The sequence below is a fragment of the Gorilla gorilla genome, chromosome 6 (assembly GCF_029281585.2).
Source record: "Gorilla gorilla gorilla isolate KB3781 chromosome 6, NHGRI_mGorGor1-v2.1_pri, whole genome shotgun sequence".
NCBI classification, from domain to species: Eukaryota; Metazoa; Chordata; class Mammalia; order Primates; family Hominidae; genus Gorilla; species Gorilla gorilla.
Window position 1 is genome coordinate 79,605,001 of NC_073230.2, and position 22,544 is coordinate 79,627,544.

The 22,544-nt window shown below is 42.2% G+C and overlaps 1 protein-coding gene and 1 long non-coding RNA gene across 15 annotated transcripts in view; one reads left to right on the plus strand and one right to left on the minus strand.

Annotated features, from left to right (window-relative positions):
- AUTS2 (activator of transcription and developmental regulator AUTS2) overlaps positions 1–22,544 on the plus strand; it is a 1,185,632-nt gene that overhangs the window by 812,031 nt on the left and 351,057 nt on the right. For all 14 annotated transcript variants that reach the window (XM_055392673.2, XM_055392677.2, XM_055392678.2 and 11 more), the window contains one exon: positions 16,874–16,903. In XM_055392673.2, the coding sequence (XP_055248648.1) occupies positions 16,874–16,903 (30 nt within the window). The remainder of the gene's footprint in view (positions 1–16,873; positions 16,904–22,544) is intronic.
- Positions 5,192–9,248, minus strand: LOC134758871 (uncharacterized). The gene is made up of 3 exons (XR_010134537.1): positions 9,144–9,248; positions 7,843–7,986; positions 5,192–5,324 (listed from the first exon to the last, which is right to left on the minus strand). It is a non-coding gene; the product is annotated as an uncharacterized lncRNA (long non-coding RNA).

A 22,544-nucleotide genomic window follows, 5' to 3' on the forward strand; every position in this document is an offset into this window, starting at 1 on the left:
TCACCAGTGGAAGCCTCTGAGCAGAGAAATCTGATCTGAAAACAATGGGATTATTCTTTGCCATCTGATGGCCTCTGAAGATCAGCAGCCATGGGAACCTCCAGGACTCCATCACACGGGTGACGTTTACATGCCGTTGTGCATGTGTATCTTTTTCTCCTCTAACCGAAAAATAATATGTAATCGTTAAAGATCAAAAACGACAGTAAATGTAAAGATGAAAATAAAAGTGACCCAAACTCTTTATCACTCAGAAATAAACAGTGTTTGGTGCATTTTTTTCAGTCTTTTTTTTTTCTTTCTGTGTATATGCTTAGCAATTTTAAAGTAATATTGTATATATAACTCTATGTATCTTGTTTCCTTCATTGTAGTAGTAATAATAAAAGCAGCAGTTTTTAATGTATTTTCTCCTTACTGCTACCTTGAGAGGTAGTTACTATCACCCCCGTTTTATTGATTAAAAAAAGAAATTGAACCTGTGGGAGGATATGTGACTCACCCAAGGTCACTTCAGTTAGGTTGGTGAAAAGTAATTCCAGTTTTTGCCATTACTTTTGCACCAACCTAATATGATTTTTTTTAAACTTCCCTATGACTGTGATCACTTTTCCATTTCAGCAAAATTCTTTATGAACTTTAATTTAATGAGTGAACACAACCCTGGCACCTTGACCTGTTCCCCAATTTGGTAACATTTAGTAAACCTAAATGAAGTCTGTGTACTAGGTTAGTGCAGAGAGTTAGAAACACCAGGATTCAAATGCCTGGGTCTTCCTCTTACAGATTTATGACTCTTGACAAGTTGCTTCATGTCTTTAAGACTCCTTCTTTCACTGTAAAATTGGAAAACTAAAACCTACACACTGGGGGCTGGGGGGTGGGGGGAGTTTGCTGTAAGGTTAAAAATGTGAATATATGAAGAGTCTATCTTAGCAGATTTCGTGGCCCTTGCTATGTGCTGACAGTAGCCATATAAATAATGTATTATTGGGTCATTTCCTAATTCCATAATGAAATTTTTAAACAAATTCTTATAGACATTTTTGTTCCTTTTTGAGACTAGTTGAGCTAGACAGTATGGAAAATATGAAGGCTCTTGATGCATGCTTCTCTTCTTCTGATGCAAATTGCAAAATTATTTTCCAAATAGAAATTGACATTCCTCCAGAAGTATGTGAGTGTCTGCCTCACGACAGCCTTGCCAACACTGCATATCAGCATTTACATGTTTTTTTCTAATTTGATTGATGAAGAGAAATATATCTCTTTTTAATCTGCATTTCTTTGATTACTAGTGAGGTGGAACATTTTTTTCGTATGTTTATTAGCCATTTATATTTCCTCTTCCGTGAATTGACCTCTTTGCTTTTGAAAGGAAGGATGAGTCTCCAAGGGCTAGCTAGAGAAAAGATGCTCCAGTGATAATTATCTCAGAGCCCTGGGGTGAGGAGTTGCAGGGGAGAGAATTAAAGGTCTCCTGGGGCTATGAGGCGGCTACTAAGTGAGCTGCTTTCTGCACCAGAGCGAGGCTTTCTACACAGTCAGCTTGAAATCAGTATTTGTTCTCTACCTTTGTATTTGTTCTGTTAAGAAATATTTTGGATTTTTTAGTGGGACTCTTCACATTCTACTCAAGCCAGCGCTTATAATTCTTTCAGGGCAGACAACGAGCATGCCTGTTCGGTTTGGGTTTTTTGCTCTGAAAGTCCCACTGGTTTACAGTGAAGTTGCTGTAGGTCTTGCTTGAGTCTTTTATGATCCCTGCCATCCAGCCAGGAGCTGTGACTGCTCTGTAACCTTCTTAGATTTAAATCTGTTGCTTGTGTTCTCCTCATAGTGTTACAGAGCAGCAGAGGCCATCCATACTGATGTCTTAATATCATTCTCTCCTTAGATTTATAGGGTAAAATAAACCCTCTGCCATAGAAGTGCTTATTGATTACTGAAGTACATAATAAAGCCTAAGAATAAAGTAAGACCAAGTAATCGGTTCTGTTCCTGGGGGATGACAATAAACTCTGGCCGAGGCAGCCTCTGAAGGTTGCCTTTTGCCTTGGAGCTAGGAGGCTCCTTTTTAATTAGTTGTCAAAATAGTAAGCAGTGACTGATAGAAATCAGACAAAAAGAGTACATACTGTATGGTTCCATTTATGTAAAATTTTTAAAAATACCTACTAACCTGTAGTGACAGAAGGCACATCAGTGACATGGTAAGGGACCCGAGAGAGGGATAGAAGCTTTGGGGAGGGATGGACAGGTTCACTGTCTTGATCGTGGTGATGGCCTCACAGGTGTGTACACATATATGAAAAGCTATCAAATTGTGAATTTCAAATACGTGCCTTTTACCAATGTCAGTTATATCTCAATAAAGCCACAAAAAAATGGTGAACAGTATCCCATAAAGAGACAATCCATGGCTCACTCTGTGCTAGAAAAATTTTCTCTTTTCTTAGAAAGCTATATTTTGACAAACATTCAGGGGGAATTGTGAGACTACATTTCAACTTCACCTTTAGCTAAATAGGGGTTTTAGAAGACTGAAAGATGCCACCGGAAATTAAAAAAGAAAAAGGCATAAGAAGGTAGGATAGCCCTCTTTCTTCATTCCTTTTTCTTTCCTACATCTGAACCTTAAAGGTGCCTTTTAACATAATTTTTTAGTAAAACAAAAAAAGATATTTAGAAAATATTAATTCTTTTCTCTCATCCCCCCCAACCCTTCTGCTATTACATTTCCCCCACCCATAAAAGAGATTCTACAGTGCAGAGTAAAAACTACTCCAAAATGCTGGCAGTCTAAAAGCGGACAGGCATTTTCAACACAAAGAGATGTTTGTTTTCCTTGCATTTTAACTCTTAATTTTTGACACAGTAGGGAACTCCAGCATGGCTGCCATTTAAAATGTAACAATGCCATGCAGCTCTGATTGCCTCTGTCACAGGGGTGTTGTGACTGAAGGCCAGGAGACAAAGCAAATGAGGCCAGAGACAGTGCCTGCTGCTGAGGTGCTGGTCCATTTCTCTACCCGCATTTGAATTTGTCTTTTCTCTGGCTAACTGCTTTTCTGCCCTGATGAGGAGTCACTCGGGGAGACTGAAGCTGGAATTTGTACAACCTCTTTCAGTCCCCTTGATTTTAATCAGAAATACACAATTATTCTTTTCCTCCAAATAGAGAAACTCAATCCCCATTTTAAATTCAATTATTGTAATTGCAGCATTCAGAAAAATAGCACATTCATTTTCTAATAAGAGATTGTGGATACCAAATTACTGCATATAGTATGTCAAAACAGGAAACTTGAGACTGGCAAACCAGTGGGTGTTTTTATCTTGGCAATTTGTATTTTCTTGCAGACAATTTATAGTAATCCTACCCTTCCTTGTTTATGATATAGAAGACTAGGTTTTCAAGCCATCCTAAAATAAAGACTGTTTTTGTTGGGTACAGTTTAATTGAAAATCTGTTATGAGTATGAGGAATTCTACAATGGGCAAAAGTGAAGGCAGATACCCAATAAAGGGAAGAAGAAAAAGGAATCACTTTAGGATCCTATGTGACGGTAGCCTAAGATGTCTTTGGATCTTCTTGAACCATTCTCATTATCTCAAGCCATATTTATATTCCTTTAGCCAAGCTTCTCACTATCTTGCATTTGTAAAAAAACAAAAAAAGAAATCTGGTTGGTGAGAAGTTGATAATGTGGCCATTATGTCTTAGCAATATGAGAGCACCATTGTCCCTCTTCCTGCTCAATTCCAGTTGCTCTAGTTGGCTTGAAGTGAATCAAATGTGAAAAGAAATACAGTTTTTTTATTTTGAGTTTCCTGATTTTCATAAAAGAATAACCTTAAGATCTGATTTCTTCAAGTGCATGCTGTTATTTTCTTAGGATTTACTGTCACCTCAAAATTATATCCATGTCAGCCAGGCATAGTGGCTCATGCCTGTAATCCCAGCACTTTGGGAGGCTGAGGTGGGTGGATCGCCTGAGGTCAGGTGTTTGAGACCAGCCTGGCCAACCTGGTGAAACCCTGTCTGTACTAAAAACACAAAACATTAGCCAGGCGTGGTGGCGCATACCAATAGTCCCACTTACGGGAAGCTGAGGCAGGTGAATCGCTTGAACCCAGGAGGCGGAAGTTGCAGTGAGCCAAGATCGCGCCACTGTGCTCCGGCCTGGGCAACAGAGTGAGACTCTGTCTCAAGAAAAAAAAATTATACCCATCTTTTTCATAGACACATTCAGACACCTACCACACTTTCAGATCTTTTAGTGTTCATGCCGCCAACCACTGTCTCTCTCGTGATCTCTTCACTTAGACACTCTCCATGCTACCTTCCCTCAGGTATTTTGCTACTGTAATTTATTAATTCTTTCACATATATATATTGAGCACCTTCTAGGTACCAGCTTCAAGTGGAGCAAGATATGAGCAAACCCTGAGATACTGTCAAGGAAACTAGCCAACAGTGTTGGAGGTGCTAGAAACTAACAGTTAAGGTACAGCCAGTGAAGTCAGAACCCTGGAAAGCTTCCATATGGAAGAAGGAACAGTCATTTCCATGTGTCCTGAAAGGGTGGTGGTCTGTTGGACCCTTGAGTGCCTACTAAGTGCCAGGTACTTTAGTTATATTCTCTCAGCAAATCCCCATTTTTGCAGTTACCTCTGGGAATTTTTATCTCTGTCAAGATTACTCTCCTGGTTGATTTTGGTAAATCAGTCCTTAAATCAATCTTGAATATAAATAATCTGTGAGTAGGGCTATCCAAACTATCTCCTAATTCTGACTGGTCAGAATCGCTAGACAAAGTTTAAAATATGTAGCTTCCTACTTGTACCAGTAATCACCTAGTGTTTTTAATATCCATTCTATTTATCTGTGTATTTATTTTTCCAACTTAACTTTGAACATTTTAATAATGTCAAAGCCCATATGCACTATGCACAGCATAACTTACAAATTTAAACTCCAAATCTTGTACCTATGCATTTTACTTTAGTCCCTGTGTGCGGGTTACTGACTATTTGAAGAATAAGTCCAACCTACTTCCATCCCAAAAAAAAACGTTCATCAAGAACCTAAAGAAACACTTCAAAATTTCAGCTCTAAGGTGTCTTTCCTTTTTGGTTTTTTATCAGTGAAATAAAACTATTAGTTACCTGGAAGATTCTTCTTGTTGCTCACTTCGTTGAGAGGGAATGATGGTTTCTGGTTTTGTTTGTCTGGGTGGTTGTTTCTGTTTTCGTGTAGCGTAGTATTGAGTCTTTAAACACGTCCTGAGCAGAAATCCTTGCAAAATGTGACTTCCCCTCTGGCAATAAAACGGTACAAAAATTCAACCCAACATTTAAATAATTAGTAAGTTACCCTGTTGTTGTGTGTGATATAACATATCTTTCATGGAAATAACTGGAAAAATGAAACTATTGGTATGTCTTTCTGGCTGCTTTCACATACCTGAACTCATTTAATTCTCACAAAAATCCTGTGGGGTGTGTATCATCGCCATTCACTGGTTAAGAAAGGTAGACTCCAAGAATTAAGTTCCTTTCCAAACACAGCATGATTATTAAGTGGAGGGAGTCAGAATTTGAACCTACGTCAGCCTCAGACTGAATGAGCACTTCCTGTGAGCCAGGGACTGTGCTCAGTCCCTCTTAAGGGAGAGCTGTCTTCCGTGGAGCAGAAATACGGCTATATGGCTGCATTCACTGCTGCTTGTAGGCGCTGCAATCTCTTTTCGGTTTCAGCTTGCCTCTGTACTTTGTCAAGCAATCAATCAGGAAAATATTTTGAAGTAGTTTCTTTGTATAGCCTGAGAGAGAGAGTGAGATGGTACGTTATACTGGCTAAGAACATGAACTTTGAAGGACATAACTGGGTTCAAGTACCATCTCTGTCACTGGAAGCCTTACTTACCTTCTCATCTCTAAAATGGAAGGGTGGTAGTATAATACTTTCTTCTAGAGCTGTTGTCAGGATTCTTGGTGTTTTTTGTTTGTTTGTTTGTTTCTTTGTTTGTTTGTTTTGGACAGGGTCTCTCTCTGTCACCCAGGCTAGAGCACAATGACATGATCAGAGCTAACTGCAGCCTTGACCTTCTGGGCTCAAGCAATCCTCTCACATCAGCCTCCCAGGTAGCTGGGACCACAGGCATGCATGACCATACCTGCTAATTTTAAAATTTTTTGCAGGGACAGGGGTCTCGCTATGTTGCCCAGGCTGGTCTTGAACTTCTGGGCTCAAGAGATCATCCCGCCTCAGTCTTCCAAAGTTCTGGGATTACAGGCATGAGGCATTGCGCCTGGCCTCAGGATTCTTTTTTGATGAATGCCAGCCAACAGCTGGCATTTCTAGAGGAAAACATGCCCTGCCGTTGTTCCTGTGGAGGAACCCTGCGAGATGTGAAATGCACTTCAACAACCAGGCTTTTCCAACATAGAGAGCTCAGGGCTGCCCTGCCATCATGGACACCCCATCTCTCCTTTAGCTTGAGATGGACATTGACCCTTTGGCTGGGAATTGAATCATGTAGGTGATACTTAGCATGGAAAGCCATAGCTACATTCAGTGTCTCATAACCTTAGTGGTGGAAGGAAGAATGGTTGCAGCAGCTTCATTACCTGGGGAAAAAGAACTTGGAATTCCAAGCACTTTAAGAAAGATGCTTTTACTTTAAGTGTTGGAGAAAATAGAGCAATTACCTATTGAAGACAAAGTGGATGAAAAAACACCTCTGTTCATGCTACCCTGATCATGTAATCTATTCATATTCATTCTGCCTTCCTGAAGGTGATTCAAGCCAGACTGGCTGTTCCTGCTGGCTGTGCCTTTCCTTCCCCAGGATACACAGGGCACATGGTGATCACCTGAGATTCCCAGCTAAACTCAGACATTTTCTACTCCAAGAGGAGATTCCTCAAAGGGCTACAGCACACAGGCAGCATCAGATAATGTGGAATGAGTGGAAGGAGGGAGGGAGGAGGAATCCATAAATCATCAAATTGTTGTTGAGCATCTTTGAGGGTCCTCAGGAATACACTAGACCCTGTGATGATTCCAGGGACAACCAGCCTGCACTTTCTGAGGAGCTCACTGCCTGCCTGGGGAGCAAGACTTGTATATGTTAAATTAGCGAAGAATTTATGCAAGACGTATGTGAAATCAGTGAAGAATTCTATTCTATCTAGACTAGAGCCAGGGAGATTTCCAACACCTGGCTCATGTATGCTTTTTTAAAAAAAGATATTCCGTCTTACTGAAGATGAATAGATGGATGGATGGATGGTTTCTAACATCTATTGATTGCTTCCTATGTATCAGGCAGTGTTCTAGACATTTTTATGTTTATTACATATGTACTTATACAAATTATATGTTTATTAATTAATGTTCTTAGCAACACTGTTAGGTACATACTGTCAATAGCCCCATTTAATAGGTGAGGAAACTGAAGCACAGAGAGGTTAAGTTCCTTGCTAGAGGTTTCACAGATGATGTACAGTACAGGCAGGCTTTGCACCCAGGCTGTCTGGCTCCGTAGTTATATATGAAGGAGATCGATGTGGTCTTTTCAAGAGCTGTTGGCATCTTGGTTCACACTGAAAGCTACCAGGCTTTGTTATCTGTTCCTCTGGCTTTGGCTTCCTGAGTCTTAAGCACCCTTCTCTTTTCTAGAACATAGACCAGCTTGAACCAACCCTCTGTGATTCCGCCCCGCCTCTCCCCTGGCTGCACCAGGCCTCTCATTTGTAGTTTCTCTTACTGAGCACATTTCTAAACGAGGACGGTTGCTCCACTTTAAGGACATACAAATGGCTTGCCCTCACCTGTCAAGCATGATCCTTGTATTTTACCAGGCCCATTATGAACGCAATCTTTCTGTCGAAAATTTGCATACCTCCTTTCTTGAAAAGTAATGACAGCAATTTCTTTCCCTCCGCTCACTTTCTGAGTGTCTCATTTAACGGCACCTGTGAAACCGACAGGCACAGAGATGAGAAGTGAAAGAGAGCAGTTGATTAAATCATCATCAAGTCGGGCCTCAGAAAGTCAATTCTGCTTGCCGTCTGCAATGATATCCTTTTATCTTAAAGTAATGAGCTATGGCACTTTTGCATCGGGTAATGCGATAAGTTCTATTAGCATGTTCCATTTGCCTCACAAGCAAGGGCAAGTCATTTTAGCTAGCTCATATCACTGCAATCAAAGCAATTGGCTTCCCAGGCAGAGAAGAAAGGGAAAAGGCTCAGGGTGATTTCTATGGATCACAACACAGCGGAAAAAATAGACTCTTGTATTATTTTAACCCATAACATACTTTTCCTTTTTACTCATCAGCAAATTTGGGTTTTATTAGCTTACACAGGACTCCAAAAAGAACCCAGCATCAGTTGAAGCAAGCCTGGGGGTGGGGGCTCAGACCCCACCCAAAGCACCAAGAAACTATATATGGGAAGGGAAAATTGCCCCATTACAGAGGGGTCACAAATAGAATTCTGCCAAAGCACACAGGCAAAGATGTCTTCCTGATAGTAACACTGTGGTCTCATAATAAACTCTTGCTTCACACCATCTTCAAAGTCATTTGTAATAGGTCCCCAGGCAAGTACAGATTAATGCTATTGATGACTTAGAATCAGTAAATCAATGACAGAGAAGCAAAGGATCTGTTGTTTAAGCTTAAAAGAGATCATTTACAAATCACCGGGCCCCAGACTGTCAGTTTTACCTTTGGACAAGAGACTTATTTTTCTGAGTTTGGCAACCACTGAGGTTTGTGGACTCTGGGTTTTAAGTAAACTTCATCTTTGGGGTTTATGTATATTTATACTTGGCAAAATGTGACTTCCTTTCTTAGGGGAAAACAAGCTGAACTCCCCAAAGATTTGTGAAATATTCACTTCCAACCCCACTTCCAATAATTCAACAATACTTTAATGATCTGTGGAAATTTACAACATTCAGATTGTTTTATGAAATACACTTGGATTTCAAAGTGACAAAAAGGAAAAAAAATATTAGAATTTAATTTGTGAGCTTTAAAACTTCAAGTTTGGACAACCTGATTTCTGTCAATATATTTGCACTTCTAATGGGTGGTGGAATGAACCTAGCACATAGTAGTTACCTGAACATTGTTGGTTGAATGAGTGTGTTATTATCTGAGACACTGGAGGGGGAATAAGAAGTGTTCCCTTAGCCCCCTCAGATCACATTGGTTATTTGAGATCTGGCCAGTTCAAACTGAGAACTTGCAAAAATGTCAGATTCTGAGAACTCCCCATTCAGGAATGCTAGGTTATCAGTACCGAATTCCAGAGGCTTCTGAGAGTTGATTCTCTGTTGTATCTCCTGAACAATTGAAGATTGGTGGACCTCATATTATTTTCAAATGGGCTCATTAGTGATTACCAAAAGCTTTATTCTTGTAAACTGTTGTTTGGAACATGAATCTTTTAATTAGGCTTTCATTTTATCTGAGCTATTTTATTTGATCAGGCGTAGTTACTGTTAAGATAGAGGGGAAGAGTCAATAACATTATTTCACAGTCAGTAAGAATATGGTCTCAGTAAGAACATTTTCAGGTTTAAAAATTTTAAAATTTCTAGGGCCCCAGTAGCTTTAAATTTCACTTAGTCCAAAACCAATATGACAGCAATGTAAACAGTGTGAAATTAGGGCTTTGTGGATTGATGAAAAACAGACAACATCAGAGCTGCCATATGTGGCACAAAATGGCAGCCCATTTTTACATGAGCAAAGGATTGGGCAGCTGGGCAGGGGATGGTGAACATGTTTTTAGTCACCATGCTGCTATCTTACTTCTTTAAATAAGAAAATAAGTGTCATGTTTTCTGCAGGTGGCTTCTTCTGAAATTGCTTTTAGGTGAGGGATGTCTTTAAGGTCTTAGATAAACCGCCTGCCCCAAAGGAGAATCGATTTGTTTTGTCACTGGCAAAGTTAAATTATACTTGATGTTAGATATTGTAGTTTACAAGTTGGGGTTCTCCCTCATTTTCCTCTCATTTCCTTTAGGCAGAAACAAGAATAAAATAACTTTGTTCAGCAGTGGTATTCAGCCCTGACATCTTTGGTGGCAATGATAAATGGATTTGAGATACGAAATAACTGTTCCAGCAAGGTCCATTGAGCAGAATAGAGAGCAATGCCCTCCTCAATGTCATTGTATGTGATATATTCAATGATTGCCACTCTGTGCTTAAGAATGCATTCCATCACAAGGTACCTAGAATTCCATCTTGTTGCTACATTCTGAATGAGACAGAGAGATGTCACAGACCTTGACTCATTTCAATTTGGACCAGAGTCTTAAAACACAGATACCGAGATTCCCAAATGAAAATGAAAAATATCTGCTTTTGAAGAAGTATAATAAAGTCATAATCACATCTTTTTTCTGAGCCTTTTAGTGGAAGATATTTTCTTCTGGGCCCCAACTCTAGGCTCTGCTAACGATTTTAACCTCCCTCAGTATGTTCACACATACATCTCTGTGTTAAGCAGTCATATTAGTGTTTCTTGTGCTTTCTCTTTGGAATCACCTGCCTTTTAAATCATACTTTGCTTATGCTGCATGGAATCAACCACAGTTTGAACAATACTTAAGAAGAATGAGATTGACTTGTCAGTATAATTGAGCATCTATTGTGTCCCAAGGCCTAGAGGTACAAAGATAAGCAAGGCACTGTCCTTACCTACATGGAGCTCATTCTCTGGTAGGAAAGACTGTTGTGGCAAACAACTGCAGTACAGTTTTGTAAGGGATGGAGATAGAAGCAATTAAGTCTTTCTGGAAAAGTATTGGAAGATTCAAAAAAGGAACTGTGTTTTGAAGGTGAATGTCAGGCTTTTAGGTAGAAACTTGGAGGAATAGAATTCCCAGTAGAGGGAATTGTTAAGTGCAGATGGCTGGTGACATGACTGAGCGTGAGTGGGCGTGGTTGAAGCAAGGTATGTTAGGATAGTGCCACACAATGCGAGGATGCCACCCAGGGCCGGACCACAAGCTGTTTGCAACCAACCTGCTGTGAGATTAGTATGCACTGAGAGTCAAGAGTAAGCATTGGGAAACTTTTAGAGTAACTCAGTAGCATAATTTTGTGTTTCATAAATCTAATAATTTTTTTAAATGTATTATATATATTTGTTTTTCTTTTTCATTTTTCAAGAATTTGACTTTTTATTATATTTTACAAAAGTAATTGTCGTAACATATTAGAAATTAAAGAAAGCAAAACAAAAACAAATGGCTCTTCACCACAGAAAGCTTAAGAAGCATTGTGTTGAGAGAGTGGTTGGGATTTGGGAGTTGAGGGGGATTAGAAACAGAATGTGAAGGGTCTTCATAGGCCTTGTGAAGCATCTGCATCAAATAGAAATTTAGGAAATCCACTCTGGTCAATAAGGACTTGGATTAGAAAAGGAAGAGAGCATAGACCTTCGAAAGCAGTCATTATCCTCTTGTAATGACAAAATAAAACCCTGAACTAACGCAGTAGCCATGGCCACGGGGATGGAGAGTTAGAAAGCAGAATCAATAACGTGGGGTGAGAGAGGAAGATAAGTCCGCTCAAGGATGGGGTCAAGGATAAGGCTCTTCACTTATGCAGTTGAGTGATTGCTTGGTGATGCTATTACCAAGGGCAGCGTGGGAGAGGGGCAGTTTCAGGTGAGCAAAGATGTTGAGTCCAGATTTAGATGGATACTTGAGTCTGAGTGTTCGCTGCACTTCAACAGGGGGCACATACCCAACAGAAGCTTAATAATACTTAACATTTATCATCTGTACATATTTGGTACCATGCACTAAGTTGTTTACATGTATTAACTCATTCTCCTCTTCTAGCTATATTTTACAGAGAAATAAACTAAGGCCCAGAGAGTTTAAATAACTTTTCCAAAGTTACACAGCTGGCAAATGTGGGCATAGAGATTTTTGAGTTTCAGCATATACATGGTAGAAAGGACCAAGGGAATCTTTAAGGACTCCCTTGAAAGTCACATAGAAACAATAGAACTCCAGATGCAACTCTGGGGAGACAGTGACATTAAAGAATATGCAGAAAAGGAAGGGCCTTGAAAAGACAGTCGCAAACAGCAATATTGGTGAATGGGTGCAAAGGGAAAAATTCTAAAGGATGTGCAATTGAAACAATCTAAATAACCAGCACTGGGGAATTTTTAAATTAGATTATGTTACAATCCACACAGCAGATTGCAGCGTCACCATTTTTTAAAGTGATGTTACAGGATAAATTTTACTGATTAAACTGAAATATTTGACGTGTTATGTGAAAATCAAAGCAGGTTCCAAAATGGTAGGAATTCATTTTTATTTCTTAAAATGTATGTTTAAAAGACGAGTGGGATTATATCCTTAAGACTGGAAAGACTTACAAAAATGTATTAACAGTGTTTACCTAAGGATTGTAGATTTATGGGTAATTTTTAAAATGTATCCAGTAAATATTTTTGTTTGTTTGTTTGTTTTTGAGACGGAGTCTCGCTCTGTTGCCCAGGGTGGAGTGATCTCAGCTCACTACAAACTCCGTCTCCCTGGCTCAAGCGATTCTCCTGACTCAGCCTCCTTGAGTATCTGGGATTACAGGCGCGTGCCACCACGCCCGGCTAATTTTTGTATTTTTAGTAGAGATGGCGTTTCACCATGTTGGTCAGGCTGGTCTCAAACTCATGACCTCATGATCCACCCGCCTTCAGCCTCCCAAAGTGCTGGGATTACAGGCGTGAGCCCCGTCACCCGGCCGTAAATTTGTATTTTCAAAAGGAGAAAGAAAGATTGGGTGGGTTGGTTTGTTGTTTAAGGGGTAAGACTTGTCTGGGAAAGGAAGACTGTGCCTCCAGCAGTTCACTTTTAATTCATGAAACGAGGGGAAGAGACGGTGAAGATGGAAGTTGAGCGGTTTCAGTATTGGGATGGCTGGAAGGACTCAGGTTTAGGAACTAGTCCCTTTCTAACTGCGCATTTGAGGCCTTTGGCCAGGCGTGCACACCTCCTCTTTCTCTCCTTTTATGTGTGATGGTTTGGGTCATGTCTTTGTCTGAAGGCCGGGTGACCATGAATTCTTATCTGTGATTGCTGTAAGGCCTAGTTGTTTCTTTTTGTCTCTTTTCATTTCTTGCTTTTAAAATGGAGGAAATATTTTTAGCTTTTCACAGCGGGCTCTGAAATCTTGTCATGGAGAGTACTTCGTCACCTCAAGCTGGTAGTTAGTGTGCAACCTGTTTGCTAATAAACCAAAGCAGGACCCCGATGTCAAAATGCTTAAAATGGTCAAATCCGCTGGGACGCCGTCTCTGCATCTGACATGCCTTTTCCATTTCCCAGCCTCATGCAGAACATAAACCTGCATCAGGAGGTGGCTCAATGTGAACTCTTATAAATTGGAGTGGGTATCTAGGGATTGAGGAGCAGACACTTCTTCTTTTAACCTTTGAAGACCAAGAATCATTTGGCCAAAAAAATCCACAGTATATTGAACTTAGGGTGTGAAAGCTATACAGTGTATTAAATGTGAATTTGAGACCATGAATTCTACCCACACTGACTCTATAAAACAGCCTCCCTTTTTCATAAAGCAGGCCCATAAACTGCTGCCAGTGAAGCAGAAAGACTCCTTAGGACTGTGGCTCGCTTTCCGTCCGGGGTTGTCAACAAACCCCCTTTATGAGTGGAATAGACCTCTTGTATGTGTCGAGCTTCTGGCTTTTTACAGAGTGTGTTAGGAGCCAGGCAAGGCAAACGTTAGGCGCTGTTTGCTGAGTGCATTTATTGCCTTTGCATAATTTATGAGCTGGAGGGGTTGACCATCATTCGTCTCTGCCAGGGGCTGGCACTTGAGGCTCCAGAGAGTGGAGCTGTAAATTGGATGGTGTGCTCCTGCTGAGCTCACGGCAAAGTCCTCGGGTCAGTATGGGAATTTAATACCAGAAATGGAACTGTTTTCTCAGCACACCATGTGGACCCCAGTGCAGCAGAGACTGTTTTGGCAGACTCCACGACTGGCCTTGTCGAGGAGCTGTCACTCACCCGGCGTGTTGTGTGGGGAGCCTGAGCATTTTTAATCGGCTTGGCATCCGTGCTGCTTCCATAATGGATACCAGTAGGTCTCAGTTCTTCACCATATGCTTAACTCTGGAGACAAGGTGCTTCTGGGTATATCAGTAATTACTTGATGCAGAATTAAGTGGACCTTGAAATTAGAACTGGACTGTTGGAAAGCAGGAAGCTTAACACTTTGATAGAAATAACCATTCCCAGGGACATACTGCCGTTAGGATAGGGGGCACAGAGGTGGTTCTTTCCCAGCTACCCCACTCCTTGTCCTCCCTGCACACCAGATCCTTGGGGAGGTGGGCAAATGCGATGCCACAGCCTTCAGCTGTCATTGATTACCTCACAAGGAGTGCTGTGAACATCTGGGAACATGAGCCTGCCTGGCAAAATAGTCTTCTGCCTTCCACACCCCTCCTGAATTGAGCGTTGTCACTCTTGAAAATGTGCCCAGATCTTAGGAACCTCACAGAGGGCTTAATTAAAGGCAATGGAGAGATCACACAATCAGGACACTATTGTTCCTCATCCACCTGCGGTTCTAGGCCTTCAAAGTCTTTATCTCATCCAATTTCTTTCTCAACTCATTTGACTTATTATAATAAAGAAACCACTCATCAGGTCAAAGAATGTAAATGTAGACAATCTGAGGTTGGAAGCTGGGTTGGAAATGATGCACCATACTTGGTTAAATCGCTGTCACTGAATATCTTGACTGCCCTGTGGCACTGAGGAGCCAATGGGAGAAGTAGAAAATGTTCTAATCCTCCAGTCTATAAGACTGTGATATAAGTTCCTAAATGCTTTTACTACGGAGTGCTTGTCTGAAAAGAATAAGTAGTCCCCAGGTTGTCTCATAATAGCAAGAAGTCCATTTAGATGGGTGTTCTGTTACTTCCCATTAAAAGCTCTCTAATAGGAGCTTAAACAATAAGGTAACTTAGTGTTTTCTGAATAAAAGTCCTGAGGCAGGCTGCCCTGAGATGGGTTCAGTGGTCCAATTCTGTCAGGCATTTTTTCCCTTGGTCCCACTCTGTTGTTTTTGTACTGAGTCTTTTTGCCTCATTTTTGCAAGATGGCTGCTACGTATCTGGACATCACGTTCTTATACACTCATGTTCAAAGGCCAAAGGCAGGTGGTTCCTTCTTTTCTTTGTTTACTGGGGAGACAAAATTGTTTCTAGAGCCCTCAGCAGATTTCAGAATCTCATTGGCTAAAGATGGGCCTTCAAATAAGCGATTACAATGCCCAGAGGTTTACCTCTTTTCCCATCTTTAGCTTCAAGAAAAATTGAGAAAGAAAATACCTGGCATTTTTAACCTCAAAGTGTCAGGAGAAGGTACAGACTAGGGAGAAGGGAATTGTGAATGGCTGTGGGGATCTAGCCAGCAGTGGCTGCCCTACAAGCAAATTTATTTCCTGTTTCTGTTCAAAGCTATACCAACTCCCATGTCCAGGTGGCCACACTAAAAAACCTTGGCATCATCCTAGACACATCCCTGTTACTTGCTTCCCATATCCATGTGTTATCAAATCCTGTTGGTTCTACCTTCAGAATTGCTGTGCCATCTGCTTCTGCCTTCCTAAACCATGGCACCACCCTGGGTTAGACAGTGGAATGGCTGCCAAACCACTCTCCCTGTGACCTGTTTTTTCCCCACTGTGCACTCTCTCCATGTTCCCACAGAAAGTCATCCTCATGGAAGCAGCTCTGATCATGCCACACCCCTGCTAGTGTTTGTATCCCAGCTTCATGTCTTACTGCTAAACGGAAGGCTCCTTTAGAGCCAGGCCTGTATCTCAGGTGAATTTCAGTCTAGTTTAGCAGTTCCTTATCAAGGGCTGTTGACTGAATGAATAGATATATTTACCTGCTGAGCTTTACTCTAACAAAACACATCCCCCAGTTTTTCATTGAATACTGAATTAACAAAACACTTCATTTTTTTTAAGTTGTGTTCTTTTTTCCCTTGCTTATCATGAGGATCCCAAAGATTGGGGTTAATTATTAATTATCACTCTCTGCTTATCCCAAACCAAACTCAGTGGTTGGAATTTGGGATCTGTTTGATATGGTCTGAGTCTATGGCCCTAAAGCGTACTTGTTTGCCCATATTTTTTATTTACTACCCTGACCTCTTGTCTTTGGCATACTTTTTATAGGGAATGTTCCTTCTATTCTCTGGGCCTCTAAACCGGAAAAGGCAGCCATCACAAGTGGTGAGCCTTGGCCATTATGTTCTGTTTCCTTCAAAGTTCAAATGAGTGACTACAACGCCCAGAGGTTTACCTCTTTTCCTGTAGAAAAGCACCGGTAGAGATACAGCCATTCACATTAGCTGAAGATAGAATGTCTTCGTTAAGAAATTGATTTTGCTCTGAATTTCGTTGAACAATCTTGATTCACCTTAATTCTGTGGCTGACTCCTAGAGGGGCATCGCCTCTACCCTGCCATGGTGGGAGGGAAGCGCTCACTTGTGTGATTGAGTACCTTGCAGGACTGACCTGAGGAAGAGCCACAGAGTACAGGCATCAGATGAAATCAACAAAATAACTTTTTTGCATCTGGATAGCATTTTGTTTCGGATGCTGTTTACTAGCACTTGAACTGGAGAAACTCTTTCTTTCCAGGAAGACAGTATTTTTTATTTCCTTTACTTATCTTGCACTTTTTTTGTATGGGGGTTGGGGGAGGAGGCATCAAAAGCAAAAACATACTCAGTTCTTGCACTAACCCTTATTCTCTTGTCTTCATTTTCAGTGTGACAGTGACAGTGACCAGGAAGAGAAGGTAAGACCCCCCTCCCCCATTATGGGCACAGCACATAACACACTGAACACCAGAGTCCTCCCACACACAGCTGCAGGGTAGGATGCCAGCTTCATGTTGACAGGACCTTTTCTCTTTAGGAAAGATGGGCATTATTCACACAGTGACATTTCCTATGCTATGACACGTTTAATTTGTCAGATCTACCTTTTTTTCATTTAAACAAGACCTTTAATATTGCATATATATGACACTGAGTTTTTACTTTATAGAAGATGACTCATAGACCCAAAAACATTTTAAAAGACAAAATTATTTATTTTAATAACCATCTGATTTTTAAAAATCCATGATGAGAACGTTAAACTTGCTAGTGTGTGTTTATAATGTCATTTCTGCATTTATTTTACTGACCCATATGCTTTTCTGTACCTATTGGCCTTCTTGATAGAAATGTTAATGGTATGTGTCTAGGAATCTCATCATGGGGTACGGGTGGGCAAGGGAGGTCAGATGGGAACTGCCCTCTTCCCATCCGGGCGGACCGCCAGGTAGGAGGACAGTTCTTCCAGCAGGTACATGCTCTGTTTCGAGGCTCATGGGCACCAGCCTCTGTGTATCCAGATCAACATGGATCAAGAAAAGGAACTCAGTTTCTGAGGTTCCAGAAGATTGGATCACAACTCGGTAAAGTGAGCTTTCTGCTGCCTGAAGCAAAGGGATTATTTGTCTGTTTGGTCTTTCTTTCTAGCCGTTCCAATCCCCAACCAAAGTTCCTTCCATTTTTACTGCTGCTTTGTGTTATTTCGAAAAGAGTTACCTGAATATCATGGTTTCTGTATTGCTTGGCATCAAAAGGATGGACTCGGCCTCCCTTCCCCCATTTCTGGATCTGTCCTGTGCCCTGTGCTTTGACTTTCACCTCCTACATGTTTGCGGATTTTATTCAGAATGCTGCGGTTAGTATTTAGTGGGATCTTTCCAACAAACCCAGAATTTTTCTCTCCTTCTCTGCTACCAGCCTCCAAGAGAGATCTAAAGGCTCTTGTTCTGTACTATCGTTAATTTGAATTCAGCATATGTAGCCTGTTATAAAATGCGAGACATCATCATTTGAGCAGGTCAAGCATATTCAGATGAAGACAAATGGTGCTTATTTGATTTCCTTAAAATCAGGAAATGAAAAAAGTGCTCTCTGGAGAAATCATGTTCTGCCTGACTTGGATGATAGACCAATGCATGTCCCCCAGATAAGAACAGGCTCTCGCCTTGAGGTTTTTATCTCTGAAGGACGGCCAGGACTGTCAGCTTGCTGACATGTGCATTATCCATGTCATTTTAAACAAAGTGACCTATGGAAGGGTGCGCTGTGCTGTGACATGGTAATGGGCTGTTGGATGACAGCGAAAGTACACACTGGAAAGGGGGCTGTGGATTATTCTTTTGTTTAACTGACAAGTAGGAGCTTCCTTTCTCCAGCCCCCAGGAGCCTTAGCTCCTTGGAAGTAGGACTCCTGGTGTCTCAGGCAGCCAGTGTGTAGTGGGTGCCAGGGACATGTGCACAGTAGTAATGGTTCAGTGTTCAAGACACGGTCATTGGCCCCCGAACCCCCGAGGCCACATTCCCACATGGTGGGCATCACTGGTACCCAGGGAGGGACTGGTACCTTCTGGCCATTCCAGATCTATCAGCAATGGTTGATCTCACTTTCTAAGTCTGTGCCACTTTTCCAAAAGGATAAATCTTATTCAGGGTTGTACAACCAAGCTGACATTCTTTCCTTAAAAGGAAATGTGGGGCCAAGCGCAGTGGCTCACGCTTGTGATCCCAGCACTTTCGGAGGCCGAGGTGGGTGGATCACGAGGTCAGGAGATTGAGACCATCCTGGCTAACACTGTGAAACCCCATCTCAACTAAAAATACAAAAAATTAGCTGGGCATTGTGGCGGGCGCCTGTAGTTCCAGCTACTCGGGAGGCTGAGGCAGGAGAATAGCTTGAACCTGGGAGGCGGAGGTTGCAGTGAGCAGAGATCGCACCACTGTACTCCAGCCTGGGTGACAGAGTGAGACTCCATCAAAAAAAAAAAAAAAGGAAATGTGAATTCCAAAACCATCACCAGTCTTCAGCAGTGGTAGAAGGTGGTAAGGATGCCCGGTTTTGTGTTCCTTGTAAATGTCTTCACCAGTGGCCTCAACCTTGACACCCAAATCACCTAGGGAGCTGCTACAAGTTCCAGTGCCTGGGCCTCATCCCAGGTCAATGACCTTGGAGCCTTTGGGGCTGTCTTGAACCATGGGTCTTGATGATCACCTAACTCTGGTAATTTCTAGGAGTAATCTGCCTCTGGTTGTCAGAGGGATCTGGGGGCCAATATTGAGAGCACCCCACCAGGTCCTTTCCCATCACCTGAATTCCTGAGTAGTTATTGCCTGGGTTTCCATCTCTAAGTGCAAGAAGTAAAGTGTCGGAAGAATGGGTATTGAGAAGGTAGCTCCCACCTACCACTCTGAGCTTGAGTAGATTTCAGGGTAATAAAGCGGATACATAGTTGTTTATAGGCGAGTCCAAGAGTGGCAATGGCAAGAAGGGAAGGGGTATTAGGAGTGTTCCTCAGATTCATGGCGCACCTCCTGCCCTGCACCCCCAGCCATTCTTCCTTTCTACTGTGGTGATCCTGCAGGTCTTAAGTGGGAGCCACACCATAACCAGTGTTGACATCATCTGCCTCTGTTCTGCCCCATGCCATTTCTCCAGAGGGCTCCCAACAGGAGCCATTGAGACTCTAATTGCCCTCGCACCTGCTTGGTCCTGTTGCAGTTAAGACTGTTAGGCTTCCCCTTTTGGACTGAGATTGTCTGGTGTTTATCGCCAACTTTAACACCATCCTCCAAGACTTCTGCTCTGTCGGAGCCTGGGCCCCTGTCAGCCTCCTCTGTGAAGAAACCTCTTGCCTGTGCCCCCCTCGAAGCCCCAGAGCTAACCAGGGCTGCTTTCATGTGTTGCTTGGAGGATTCGCATTCGAATCTGAATTGCTAATGGTGGAAAAGATGCCACTCAGTGTCCTGGGATACCTTCAGCAAGCCCCACCAGGGATGCTGTTGGAGGCAAAAGTGAAACTTGTCAGGGACCCACTGGGATTTCTCTCTGGAAGACCTGCCATTCTCTTACTCCATAGGGATCTGCAGAACCGGCAGGCTAAAATTAGGGTACTGTGTTTCACACAGCTGACTGAATTAAGATAAACTCTGCTTTCCTCTGATATGAAGCTGTAATTTATAAAATGATACCCTTACTAATTAACGTGGAAGTGACTCCGAAAGGGGCTAAAAAAGCAGAGCTTTCCCTAAATGCAGGAGACACACTTGTGCACAAAAAGGCTTTGATGAGACACTGAGCAAAGTATCTCCCTTATCCTCCCCTCCCAGCCACGTGAATGCATTGCACATTAATGTCAGATGACCGCGAGGACGTTCATGAAGAGTAGAAATTGGGCTGGGTGCGGTGGCTGATGCCTGTAATCCCAACACTTTGGGAGGCCAAGGCGGGGAGATGACAAGATCAGGAGTTGGAGACCAGCCTGACCAACATAGTGAAACCCCGTCTCTACTAAAAATACAAAAAATTAGCCGGGCGTGGTAGCACGTGCCTGTAGTCGCAGCTACTCGGAAGGCTGAGGCAGGGGAATTGCTTGAACCCGGGAGGTGGAAGTTGCAGTGAGCCGAGATCGCACCATTGCACTCCAGCCTGGGCGACAGGGCGAGACTCCATCTCAAAAAAAAAAAAAAAAAAAAAAAAGATAGAAATTGGGTGGGGAATTACAGAAGGCTGTGAACACTGCATCTTAGATGTGGGATTGTTCTTCATTGCAGTGAGAGCTAAGAAAAGAGGCAGCACTTGGCACCCTTAATCACCCAAATTAAGCAATTATTCTGATCCCCCATTCGAAATGAATTGGTATCATGAGAACAAAGAGGCAACATGCAATTGCCAAATATTTGGCCTATATTTTATTGTTTCCTTTCTTTCTCCAGTACTGGCAGCAGCCCATTATGCCAAGAAATATCCCCTTTGGTTATGAAGTTAATGTGGAGATTAAAAGTCATTCCCTGTTCTACCCACACCCTTTTTCTTGTGTATAGCATGTGACTGAGCTGATTGGAAGGCATATAGCCCAGTGGCCAAGCACTTGGGCCTCAGTGTGATGGCTGACGCATGTTTCTGACTCTGTCCCTTTCTATTTTGTTGTGGACAAGCCTCGGCTTTCTCAGCTGTCAAATGGGGGTGACAACAGCTCTACATATAGTCCTATAGCAATTAAATGAAAGCATTTGGGGCCAGGCATGGTGGCTTATGGCGGTAATCCCAGCACTTAGGGAGGCCAAGGCAGGACAAAGTGGGCTCTTGTCTTTGAGCCCTAGAGTTTGAGACCAGCCTGGGCAACATAGTGAGGCCCTGTCTCTAAAAAAAAAAAAAAAAAAAAAAAAAATCTTAAAACTTAACCAGGCATGGTGGCATGTGCCTATAGTCCCAGCTAGTCAGGAGGCTGAGGCAGGATGATTGCTTGAGCCTAGGAGTTTCAAGACTGCAGTGAGCTAAGATCATGCCACTACACTGCACTCCAGCCTGAGTGACAGAGTGAGACCCTGTCTCTAAAAAAATAAAAATATATGAAGGCATCTGGCTCAGTGCCTGGTCCATAGTAACTGCTCAGTAAATGTTAGCTTTTGTTCATTTTACTTGAGATAAAATGAGAGAGGACGCTTGAAAAAAGAGGAAGACTAGCATCCTCTTTGGAAAGCTGGGGTTCTTCTAGAGAACCTGCTGGAGGGTTTCCCCAGAATCTGAGGCTCAGCCTTTATCCCAAGGGCCCTTCTCCTGGACACAGGCTGAATGGAAGTGTTAAATTTTGAAGGGTTCTGAAACAGTGTCTTTTTAAACCCCTTATCCAAACATCAGGCCTTCCTCTGAGCAGAACCTGGAGCCAAGAGCACGTGTACTGTCCTGGAGGGATCAAATGGTGATTAAGTGAATTGTGTAGCTCTTGTCCCTTCAGCAACTGTTCCCAAATGCCAAACACTGTCAGTTCCCAGAAACCCATCACAGGAGAGATGTTCTGGGATAGGGCCAGAGCATCTGTATTTTTTAAAAAGCTTCCTAGGTAATTTTGGTACACAACTGGTTTTGAGAACTACTGCCTTATAGTAAATGTCAAAGGGAAACATGATTTTTCCCCGTGTTTAATGCTCTTGAAATTTTGACTGCTTAGGAGAAAAACTTGAAAGTTGTGGAGATGTTGCCTGTGTGTGCAGACATGTGCCACCCATGCTTATGTCTGTAGATACCGGGCATAAGTATACATGCAGTACACACATACACAATCTCGCAGAAATGAATCCTTCTCCTTTTCCTATCAATCTTTTAACATGACTCCTGATTGCAGTTTTTTCTCTCTGTGCTGTTAGCAGTAGAAACAACCACCTGGAGAAGGTGTTTGTGCTCCTGGGCTTTGCTTTGGTACTGTGTCCTGTACCCAGGACAGCCTACTGGCACAATGGCTAACTGCAAATGCAGTACTACCGATTTTTCACACCTGCTTTCCCTCTTTCCACACACTTTTTGGTGCATTCCCTTTTTTGTTTAGAGACAGGGTCTCGCTCTGT